The following is a 12,500-nucleotide window of genomic DNA, read 5'->3' on the forward strand; positions in this document are numbered from 1 at the left end:
CTTTTCCCTAGGCTATTGAGGACACTCTGTTATCTGTGTTAGACCTTTGCGCAATTTGACATAGGTACGGGCGGTAGTGCTGATTTGCGGTCCTACTGCTAATTTGTTTAAAAGTTCTTCGATTTTAGCTTTCGTTTTCCTGTCTTCTGTTCTTCGCTTACATGGCGGCAGCAGTGGGTTAATAATCCATTTCGCCATTTTCAAGCATGCTGCGGTCGGTGATGATAAGCTCAGTAATCAAAACCTTCGGTTATAGTGAAGATGACAACGAAAGCGACTGGCGTGTGGTTATGAGTAAGATGGCGGGGTATTGCATCGGCGAAGTAAACGAAACTTATGAAAGATAGTGTTTCAATAAGAGGGACAGGCTTCCCACGGAATCTGTTGACAATTTCGGTGCTGAATTGAAGACCCATGCGAAGACATGAAACAGCAACAAGTCCATTTCCAGATTGATTAATGATGGGAGTGATGACATTACAGTCAAGTATGCAGAAGTTTCGATAAGAACCTGGGAACTCTCCCTGGGAAGGTACATCTTCAAGTTGACCCTGATTGCAAACCTGTCGTTCTCCCGGCCAAAAAGGTTCCCGTGTCTGTTCGCGAAAAGCCTTTAAGGAGGAGCTTTCAAGACTAGAAAGCCTTAAGGTTATTGGCCTCTTGACAAACCAACTGAATGGGTCAGTCAGATTGTGGTAGCTGTCAAGAAAACCGGTGAGCTGCGCGTCTGCATTAGCCAGTTTCTCTTTGAAAAAAAAAAAGAAAGAATGCCACATAAAAATAGAAAGGAATAACTGGCTCTTTCATTGCTTCACAAGGGAGAATTTACATTGAATGAGGCCTTTGTCAAATTATTTAAAATCAGTGACAGGACTAAACGTTTCTGTATATGTCATGCCATATGTTACTGAGTAATCTACATAATAACATTATATCAGCATATACTAATGTGAGTGCAAACTGCTTTGTGATCAGAAAATTGTCTCTAACAATTGTGATGATGATTGTGAGTCTGGTATATTAGTGTGGACGTGATCTATACATGTTTGGTGTAACCAGTTGCCTATGTCCATTTTGTAGAACAAATGTGAAGTCCGAATGATTGAGACTCGTTAAACTAGTCTACATTAAAATCACAAACGGGTTCAATCATCCTCAAAAAAGGGGCTTCTTTATCCTCCTACGAGCCTCATGTTTTCCCTTCAGAGCATTAATAATTAATGAGGTTAACAGTCCATCAAACATCGATAAAACGTCACGTGTATGAACCTTTATACGTATATACCTAGTAATCTACAGTTGCGGTTGCACACACCTTGGGTTTTGAGGCCTTCCGGAAGGTAAATGGCTTGGGTTTGGTTCAGCGCAGGTTTCATGTTACCCTTGGGGATGCGGTTACACAGTAAAAGTCTCCCCACAGGGTAAAATAAATAAGGTATGATTAATATAATTAGATATCTTCGTGTATTAGCTACGTTCTGCTTTATGATTGGCCAAGCCACCTCAGGGAGCAGATAAACCGTACTTTTCAATTCAGGAACTGTCATTGGAAGTTCTTTTCGATGTATGCATGGAAGTAACCCTAGGATAGTTTCGGTCTAGGGAACGCGGTTACACACAAAAACGTCCTTGCCCATGGGAAAACGCTATTTAATTACGAATGGGTAAAAGGACTAGTGTAACCACAACTTAAGCCCTGGCCAAACTATCGAACAAAGTTGGATGTAAATGTTGAGGTAGTGGCAAAACACTATTCAACATTGCTTGATGAAACATTCAAGTTCAAGTTGGCGCTAAATTTATAAGTATGGCGCTAACACTGAAACGTAAATCGCTCGTAGCGTTTGTGCTACTGGAGCTGTCTTAGGACGGAAATGGTGGATTCAAACGAGGAAAACCAAAAATGGTTAAGAAAACATGTAGAAAAGGGTATTTTACTGCAAGATACACCCGCGCTTAGGAGATAATGAGAGTGAGCTCGAATCAATTTGCAGAACTTTGAATTGTAAACGCTATTGAACTAGAAATCTCCAAACATAGCGAAAGTGATTAAGGGGACTAAAAGTGTCCCAAAGAAATGGCCTTGCTTCATATTCGCTGATCAAGGGTTCTGGCTGTTGATCCTTGTCCGTTATCTTTGTTGCAAATAATGCTAGAGGCCTAGGCTTGAAAATAAAATAGGGATTCGTGATTGGCTAGCAGCGCGAACGTGACTAGATTCAGGACACAACTTTGTTGGAAGAGCGGCAAAACACCGCAACATTTTTGCGTCGAGCAGAATTGCTGGTCGCAATGTTTGATCAAAAGCAAACTCCATCCAACATTTGATCGAACAAACATGTTGGACGAACATCAGCGGCCAAACGGTCGCGCTTTCATTGTAAAACTATTAGGAAAATCCCCGTATGAGGGAAAACAAATATTTGAGGGCCGTACGCATTAGCGTGAGCAGGTTCGGAAAAAGCCGTACGGCCCTACTAGGAACACGTACTGCTCCGTGCGATGCAATTTTAGGGGATTTTTCGTCGCTTTAAACATCCAAGTTATTTACAGCCACAAAAGCAAATGCAAACAACATATTGTGTGTTCATGAATAGTGTAAAGAGCCTATATGATAACATGCTTATTGACTGAGTTTAGGTCGCACCGGACAGGATAATATTTGGCTCTCGGTCATGGCACTGCGCTCGGTCCGTACGCCAATATTTTCCCGTCCAGCCCTTCCACTCAGTCAATAAGTGCAAAGTATTTGACAAATACTACTAGAGTAAAATTAAGTTTCTTTACGACCAGAAAGGTCTTTATGTTTTTTGTCTACTTCCTTACCAAAGAATGCTTCAGCTGGAGAGAGCGAGGAGGAGGTGCCATTTTCTCCATTGAACCATTTTATTTCCTCAGTGATGAAAAGTTTGGTCCAACGACAGTGAAGAAAAGTATGAATTAGTGAATCACTTTGCTGACAGTCTATACCAAAAATGCACGGTTAAGTTCTTTCGTGAATACTTTTCTATGCATAAGTTTGAAATAAAGTTCTTTTACCTTATCTTTACATGTGTGCTTCATGCGACTAAAAAGGACTCTAAAAATACTTCGTTCCGTTGCAAGAACTCGGTTAATCTGCAATCAGCAAACCAATGGTCCTTTGGTGTAACTCGGAAAAACGCGAGTTCGGACCTCCAAAAGTTCAATTTATGGAGGAGGATTTTCTTTGACTAAAAACATGTACGTTTCGAATTACGAATGGAAATTATTAAATATATTCTGCGAGTGTTCAATGGAAAGACTCTTTAAAGTGAAGAAAATGACCTCTGAATATTTTAACACTGAGTCAACCAACAGCAGTTTGGTGTAATTCGATAAAAGGCGAGTTTGGACATCTAAATGTTCATTAACCAATTGTGTATGAAGTGGAAATGTTCCGTGGCTTTTTGGTCAACTCAAAAAAAAAAAATGCAAAGGTTTCACTGAACGATAACCTGCGACCACGCGTACTTTTCTTTACACGTGGTGCCCTGTCTAAAGAAAAGTACGCCTTATCGCTGGTTAACTGAACGAAGGACATGACATTTTATTCAATTATACACGAAAATTCTTTTCAACTGGGATTAAAAGAATGTCACTAACCTCTTTTAGAATTTTTTCCTACCCTGGTTTAAAAATAATATTGTTATAATTGTGAAGTCACTTGATACCTAGATACATTTGACTCCTTTCACATTACTGAATTCATGTTTCCTTTCTCTATCCTTTCTTTGATCTACATAGTTACCGTGTCTCCGTTTGCTAACAACGTATGTTCATGCTACGTTGACAGGTTTCGAAAGAGACGCTGAGGAGATTTCTGAAGATTTGATTCAGCGATCCATGTATGTCCTAAAACTAAAGCTCAAGTTAAACTATCGCTTTTAAATTGCTGCACAGTTGCACTACTGACCATACACTTGTCTTCATCAAAACAAAGTTATTTAGACAAAGTCCGCCGCATACTGCAGTTTTCAACAATCATTTTACCTGTAAGAATTTCTACAATTGAGTTGCTTCAAGTAGTCAAATCCTCTTTCCTTTCCTCATGCCATCGCGGCGCTGTTTCCGACAATTTTCTTAGTAGACATTGAAGAGCCTTTAGATTGGCCAAAATGAAAAGGACTTGAAATGCTATTTTGTCTATGGGGCTGTGACACGAAATTTAGCCAAATTCAGCATCTGGGACTAATTAATATGAATTGCATTTGGGGTGTTTGATAGTTCACCTCTGTTGTTTAAGTTGCATAGCGTGACACAGCCCTTTTACGTACGGAATGAACTCTAGTTTAAAAACTGAAGTCGCCAAATTCAGTTACAATTATGCACGGTTATCAATGAGTTCATTATATAAATAGCAATAGCAAGAAAATTCTTCAAAAGTTGTTCTGAAGTATTTGTGAAGAAACATTGTTCAAAATTATGCCACCAAGAAACATCATTGGCAGTCACGTGCTCGAGCAAATGCAAAATGATGCCGCTTCGGGCAAATCGGTTCTGGTTCTCGATTATCGGTTCAGTTTGCTTTATCTTTAGGCAACTTTTGTAAAAGATACCGCAGAACACATCGCTGGCTCACTTGTCATGGATTCCCGGTGGAAGTGGAATCTCCTCGACGATTTTCCTATGAAAGCAACAATAGATATTAATGTCCTCTTTTTTACCGAGTTAATCGCAGAATGAACTAAGCGAAAAGCGCAATTTTCAAACGAGTGCTGAAAGAAATTTAGTGACTGTTGATGGTTCATTTATACCACACTTACAAATTGATTTTAAATTCCCGACTTATAATACTCTCAACAAAGTTACTCTATTCTGCTTGGCCGACAGCAGTACGATTTATTCCAAATTGAACCTTGTAGAATCCCAAGTAAGTTACTACGGCAACCACACGGAGTAGTTTTGCTATTTTAATAAAAAACGCCGCGCAAAATCAAAACAAATGGATGAACGTTTTTCATAGTTGAATGAAAAATTAGCACCTTATTCTCGCACTACTTGCTACTTTTAGTACTCCTGATTTTTCCTAGTTCTCAACTTTGAGAACTTTCAAAACATCTTGATACCTTTGCCTGTGCAAATTTACAGCCAATCAGAGGTGACTTACTCGAATGCGCTTTCCCGCTCAAAACAGTAGCTGTTGGCTCATTTTATCGGCCGGGTTTGCTGTTGTAATTAGTCAAAGCAAATTCTTTGGTTTGTGTTGAATGGCACTCAGTGGAAACGGCTATAAATATTTACTCACGTTATATTGGCCAACTTGTCATCAATGCTCTCCAATGGGTCTGTTTCCTTCTCTCTTTTCACTACTTTTCTCATAAGGTTCCTAAAATGAAAGGAATAAAAACCTAGTAATTTCAGTGACAACAGTTTTACTATTCAAATAATTAGTGACGGATACTTGGGGGAGGATTGTTCGTAGTCTCACCACTGATGATCTCAGTTCAGTCTATACGTGATAGCTGTCTTTGAATTTCAAGAGTGAGACCCTAATGTTGGACCGTTCAAATAAATTGGACTCTCCGTTGATGCTATAAGGGGCGACCATTTAATAGAATCTACAGCAAACCTCGCCCGCTCTCAACCTACAAATGATACTGTTACAAACCTGATGTTTGTCAACTTTTCTTCCATAGTTTCCCACGGATGGCTGTCGTCGCTATACTCCAGCATTTCTAAGACACAAAATCGTCAATAATCAAAGATTGTGTGTGTAAGATGAGCGCGTACAATTTTTAATCTTGAAATGTGGGGAAAATTCCAGGTATCTCACCAAGACGTCTGTCATTTAAGTTGAATTGTCAGTCTACTATTACCACTTTCAGTTACTTACAAGACCGGGGAGGGAGTGAGGGGAGGGGTTGGCCACAGAAATACGGCAGTGATACTAAAAGACAGACACCAATAAAAGCTTGATGAAATAGGTAAGGACTATCACGGACTTTTCTTCCCAGGGTGGATAAATGAGGAAACATTGTTTTGATTTGGAAGGAAATTTGCGTCGGAGAAGCAAGAGTTCACAACAACATTTACCGGCTATGCGAAACGGCAAAACTACCGGGGAAACATTTGCGCACGCAAAAATGTTCTCCAATTAATCCATTCTATTAGAATAGGCACCCGGTCTATAGGAGGAAGGTTCATCACTGACATAACGCAGGGCACAATATTGCTTTCGCATTCGGAATTAAAAGTCAATATTCACCCTTTGCTAATTCCTTTTCACTGATCCAGTCGCCATCTTTATAACTATTCACCCTTAAGTTCTGAAACAAAGCAAAAATCTTATCACCACCTTGTCATATCACAAAGAAAAAAATTGACGAGTTAACTACACTTTTCTTTGGTCCTGGTTACTATGCTTAACAAGGTGGTTCGAATATTCGAGTCTGTGGATGATCTCCTCGCCTCGAGTGTCCAGTTATTCGGAAACATTCGCATGAAAGCTTCTAAGCACTGAGTACTTTCTTGTGATATGGTTTATTATGCTGTACAAAGTGGTTCCAGATTTGTTTGGTTCGTGGATAGAATCTTAGAATGTGACTACTCCAAGCTACTGAACTATACTTTCCGGTGGTGCTGTTTATCGTGCTGTTCAAGGTGGTTCTGCATTACGATCCTGTGGATGAAATCTTAAAGTGCTGCCATTCAAATGAAAGCAACTGAGCAGTTGGTACTTGCCCATCTAGCAAATCTACTGTATTCCAAGCGAGTAGCTATCCGCATGGTGTCGATGGCATATTGTAGCTTTGCTGTTCTCTTGGCCTCGCTGTAAGTGTAACTCATCTGGGCGATAAGGATATTCAATAGAATCACAATCACCATCACCATGTAGGACAGAAGAATAAGAATGGCAAGCCACCTGATGAGAAACCAAAGAACGTTTTCTACATTATAGCAGTTTAAAATTCATCCCTGTGTAACCTTAACGTAGACATAATCAGGAATGAGGAGTCGTTATGGATTGGGACAAGCTGAAACTAGGAGAAATGTTTTTTTATGGTTTAACTTCAAACACCACTCTTCCAAAGGGGAGGGCGGGTCACCATTCTGGCTGCAGACTCAAATGTCGTGAAAACACTTCTTATATATCAGTTATTTTGTTGGACATTTCATCTGGACAGTTTTGATATTTATCTTCGATTTTCTATTTTGACTTCAATACGGGTACAATATGGAGATCACTTTTGGACAGTAAATCAGGTAGTCAACTTCAATTCTGCATTCTATATCTTCGATATCAAGCGGTGTGGGGAGGGTGGGTGATTATATGCCTCATGATTATACGACTGTGACAAAACTAAGTGCCAATACCCGCCAGTGTTTCACGCGAGATTTCTCAGTGTGTTGCACCCTCCATGGCGGCTGACATGACCCCTGATACTAGGGTAGCGTCCTTAGTCTTTTTGTCACTTAAACACGTTTTGGGGTATTTTCGATCGCATAGTCGTTACTTAGCTTCCTAGTAACACCCGGTTCTTCACCTGAATTTGGAATAGTCTTCTTCAACAGGCTGTTGCTCAGCAAGAGCTCGAACCGCTGCCAACATCAACCAGGCGTAATTGCTTAAAACCAAAACAGACCAAAACGAAATTAGAAAGCATAAGGACAAAAAGTAAAAGCTGAGCGCGCGTTTAATAGGATGGTGTAAAAAAACCACGATACAAGCAACGAGCCTTTTATTGTATTATGATACACCGAACAAAATTACTTGAGTCTGGTCGGACGAGTACAATTTTCTCCCTAAGTGTACTCTGTGGAGTGCCAGTAATCTAGCACACGTGCGCTTAGGGAATAGAAGAGCAAAACTGAAACAAAAACGGCTTTCAGTATTTTTCGATTAAAAAAATCGACGTGTAAAATCGCCCAATTTCGTGGAGAACCTTCAAATTGTCAGTTGTACCTATTAATTCAGAATTGTGCAAAAGCTCGCTTTCCAGTTCAAATTCTGATCTGGCGATTGAATGGATAAGGTTCTGTCTTTCTCGTCCGATCAAAAGCGAAACCGAAACCAATAGGACATTTGCATGATGACGCCATTTGACTACAAGTACCAGACTCCTTCAGGTCTTGCTTGTCTCATGCTAATTAGAGATTTGGGAATCGGAATACAATGGGAATACAAAATTTAAATAAGAAAAAAAAACCGTATTCTGGTAATTGTAGTCAATGAAGCCATCGTGAAAGTTGCCTATTGTTCCCACGCGTTTATCTGCTATTAGCGTCGAAAACAATTGGCTCGTTTCAAAGTTAACGCATCCAGTGATTGGTCAGAGTGGTTTTATTCGTCGACCAGTAAAGCTCTCTTCATGATAGAAAAACGGTAGCTGTTATAATCCTAGGATACACTTTGTGAACTAAGCAGAGATTATTATGGTTTTGAATTTCCTTGCTTGAGTTGGCATCGCTTAGCATCACCAACAAGAAGGATGTGCGTCAAGACGGCCATGTTCATTTTCAGAAATAATATACACCAGAAACATTTCAAAATCGAAAAAAAATACGTGAAATTACCTGAAGTTTTCCTGTGATCCTGTGGCCTTAAGCGCCATGTACATTGAGCCGCAAAATCCAAGACACACAATGACAAATACAACACAGAAGCGAGACATGTCCCGGTATATGATCTTGGCAAGAGTCTTGGAGTACAAACCAGTGGTTCTACAAGGAAAAATGACTTAGTTTGAATCCAGTTAATTGAAACCAAAGCGCTTGTCTGTTGAAGAGTTCTATAGATTCTATTCTTCCCCCCCTGTTAGGTCCTGTTTTGTTAATTTTAAAAAGGGAACCTCCACTTCAAGTCACTCTAAAGTATTTTCGAAGGGAGTGTTTGTATCCGAAATAAATAAGTTTTAAAATCGCCCATTTTTGTTTCCAAGTTTCGCGGGCGTCGCCATCTTGAATAATTGTGAAGTGTTACGATTGCCCTTTTGTTATTACAAATTTGTTTGTAAACACAATTTCCTTCGGTTTAAACTCATTCTGTAGTAAGAGCGGAGGTTCCCTTTAAGACTTCACCTCAGTCTAGTTTTTAAGGCGAGTCGGAAACTTAAGCCTTGTTTCAAAGTGAGTCTAACAGTTCAGCCTCGTTTACAGAGCAAATCCTATTGGTACACTTTTGTTGTGGTTATTAGTACTAATGAAACTTTGCGCCTACTCACTTTGAAGGTAAAGGGAAAGTGAATTTAAGAAGGCTTTATGTTCTTGTTTTCTTTACATCAGACAAAAGAAGAGGACATTCGTCCAAAATTAGGCTGCTACTAATTCTTTATAGTTCGAATTTGGAGGGCTGGTCTTTTAAACCAGGGGTCTAGCTAAACGATCCACGCAACTCGTTTACTAAGGAAAAGAGATAAATAAGAAGACTTTTTAGTATTAGCAAGATAATACCTTGTTACACAGGAAAACTTGAAGAGCCTGAGGAAATTGAACAAGTATCCGAGTCCAGCAACACTCCACTGAGAATCGACTTCCACAAACCGAAGAGGAATCACAAGGAATGTCAAGATCAGACCGAGCCAGTCAAAATAGTTATATGGATCCTTGAAATACGTATGCCACTCCCTAAAGGAAAGACAACATTAAAACAACTATTTTTATAAACTTGTCTTTTACTACGGAAAGTGAAAATTCATATTCGGACATTGTTTAGATTTGGAGATTCTTTCACGGTTCGTGTTTTCTTCTCTTTATTTTCTTTATTTATTTTTATTTATTTATTTATTTATTTTTTTCCATTTAGTTTATAGCGGCAGATGAACCGTCTTGTATAAATTACTACAAAAGAAGTTTAAAACTCACCGTTCAGCTTGGTTGACCTCCTCGAAAAAGTAAAACATAAGAAAAATGATAGAGAGAACTTCACAGAACAAGCGCAGGCCATTGGCTTTGCCGCTGTACTGTGTTGGATCGTCTTGGGTTGCGCCATGAATAAGCGCAAAGGACAACACAGTTAGGAAGAGAACGTAGAATGCTGCCTGAACGCTGAAACAACAACAAAAAATGGAGACAGGATGGAAAAGAAATTTTACTCAAATTGAGGCCAGGACGCGCAAATATTAGTGGGGGAATAGGAACGAGTTAAGAGAATACGATGAGAATTGGGGAAGAAAATCAAGGATAGCGATAGAAAAATGGAGAATAAAGGAGGAATAAGAATCCAAAGGAAACTGGATGGGGCAGAATATTACGCAACAAACAAGGGAAGATAAGGGATTAGGAAGGAATCTAAGGGTAAACATTAAAAGTAGGAACAAAGAAGGAATAAAGTAAAGGATGGAGGAGAAAGGATGGAAAAATAGAAGTAAGGCGTGAGATGTCGACTGATGGGTATTGGATGGGCTATAACCAGGCCAGAGATCAAAAGCAAGTACATGAAACGTTTACTGTCCTTACCAAAACCAACGATGTGCAAACTTGTTCCACTTCCTTGAGACAAGCATACGAACGACAGGGTGCTGAATTGCTTCCTAAATAAACGTAAACGAAACGTAGGCTGTTAATCCCTGTCCTCAAAAGCCTGGTTTATGCCAGAGACTATAGTTTTATGCTTACTTTTGCTGGCTTCTTAAGGTAAAAGAACTCAAGGAATGATATTTTTCCCGTCTTTATGACGATCAATCATCTGCAACTCATTCGACGAATAATATACTTTCAAAGGTTTACTGAGAAAAAAGAAGCGGACAATCAAGAGACTATCCTATCACTGGCTTTCATCTTACCAAAACCGAAATAAGATGTTGACAAATACTCTTTCCGTTTTAAGTATTTAAACGGAGTATTCACGAAGAAACCAGAAGCTAATCATTTTCAAATTTGTGTTTCAACATACCTCCTGTAGTATTTATTGTATTACTTATTGTACCCCTTTGAGGAAAGCTGTTTGGTTGATGTAATTCTCGCAACATTGTGTTCTCTCCATTTAGACGTTCTCGGAAACGGTGTGCTTAAGGAGGCTCGAACCAGTTTCAACGCTTCCAAGTGACGCTCTTATGAGAAGGATCGGCAACACAACGTTGTATCATGTACTGGCAATATTGTGGCACCAAATGAAACACGAATTATTGCTGAACAAGATACAGTCATTATTGCGACGTAATATGTCACCGTGGCAACGGGCAAGCCTCGAAAAACACCCTTTATTTTTTTCATGAGTTGCTTATATCTCAAAAACGAACTCGGTTACCCTCATTTTTTATTTCTGAAAAGTAATCAGAAGGGCATGATGAAACTTTCTACAAAGTTTTAAAAAATTCTGTCAAGTGGATTCAGAGCCATCTTAATTTTGTGATTTTTTTAAGGTAGCTCTGAATCCTCAAGACAGACTTTTTTCAAACTTTGCCGATAGTTTTGTCGTGGCGTTGTTATCACTTTTCAGCAATAAAAAAGGGGGGTAACCGAGTTCGTTTTTGAGATATGAGCAACTAAATCCAAAATATAACGTGTTTCTGCTGGGCTTTCCCGTTGCCAAGGTAACTTATTACATCACAATAATGATCACATCTTGTTTGGAAATAATCGGTGTTTCATATGGTACCATAACATTGCTGTTACGTGATAGTGTTGTAGCGTTATTCGATCTAAACAGAGAGTCTTCTAAGTAGTGTTGAAACGCTTTCGAGCCTCTTAATTCATAATATACATGAAAAAATTACTCCATTCTGATTGGCTAAGAAAAATGCAGTTTTCAGGTTACATAGTAAAGAAAAGAGGTTATTCATTGCAAAAATTAGTAATAAACCAAGCATTCTGATTGGTCAATGAGCAAACAAAGTCAGAGATAGCCGCGCTTTGAGCAAGTCACATGGAATATTGCTACGAATTTGGATTGGTTCATTGCGCTGTTTGCAACTGCTGTGGTTGGTCGAAGTAATTACTTTGGTGAAAGCTGCTCTATTAGCCACTTTCATATAACCAGCAACGCATTTGGTTTTCCCCCACAAATTTTGCATAAACTATTGACAACTATTCCCAAGTGCATTTGAAAACAACAGTTTATGCAAAATTTGTGGGCAAAGCAAATGTATAGTGGGTTGTATGAAAGTAGCTAATTTTTCTTCAAACAAGACTAGCATCAAACTATAAATGGCGATCACCTTTGCATTCTTTTGTATTCATGTTAAGAGGACCTACTGCCCTCATTTTGAAACCAATTTTTTTTTTTAAAATTTGTTCGTCGCGGCGAGGCTAGAAAGGCTTATTAGCATTAAAACAGACGAATATTTTATTTGGCAGCCATTATGGAAGAGGTCATTGTCTGAAAAGTAAAGGCCTTGCCAAACTCTCGCAACATTTCAACGCAACATCTTACAACATTGTTGCATGATATTGCGACATGTGTTGAACGGGCTGGCCAAACGCACGCAACAATTTCAACGCAACATGTCGATGTTTATGTGCCCCAATTCTCTGGCGCGCAACACGCAACAAGTGGACCTAGCGCGCATGCCCTCCTGCAACAATGTTGCGTGAACGTGGGC

General features: G+C 39.3%; 1 protein-coding gene across 1 annotated transcript in view; it reads right to left on the reverse strand.

The window, feature by feature from the left end:
- Window positions 1-2,614: 2,614 nt before the first annotated feature.
- Window positions 2,615-12,500, reverse strand: part of LOC137973331 (transient receptor potential cation channel subfamily A member 1-like) — a 30,601-nt gene continuing 20,715 nt past the window's right edge. Inside the window, exons 6-15 of the mRNA XM_068820120.1 lie at window positions 10,417-10,490; window positions 9,823-10,005; window positions 9,412-9,585; window positions 8,536-8,682; window positions 7,506-7,586; window positions 6,703-6,883; window positions 6,227-6,287; window positions 5,630-5,696; window positions 5,267-5,347; window positions 2,615-4,645 (exon numbers count right to left, since the gene is read on the reverse strand). Coding sequence (XP_068676221.1) covers window positions 4,597-4,645; window positions 5,267-5,347; window positions 5,630-5,696; window positions 6,227-6,287; window positions 6,703-6,883; window positions 7,506-7,586; window positions 8,536-8,682; window positions 9,412-9,585; window positions 9,823-10,005; window positions 10,417-10,490 — 1,098 coding nt within the window. The 3' untranslated portion in view covers window positions 2,615-4,596. The remainder of the gene's footprint in view (window positions 4,646-5,266; window positions 5,348-5,629; window positions 5,697-6,226; window positions 6,288-6,702; window positions 6,884-7,505; window positions 7,587-8,535; window positions 8,683-9,411; window positions 9,586-9,822; window positions 10,006-10,416; window positions 10,491-12,500) is intronic.

This window comes from Montipora foliosa, chromosome 10 (genome assembly GCF_036669935.1).
Source record: "Montipora foliosa isolate CH-2021 chromosome 10, ASM3666993v2, whole genome shotgun sequence".
NCBI lineage: Eukaryota > Metazoa > Cnidaria > Anthozoa > Scleractinia > Acroporidae > Montipora > Montipora foliosa.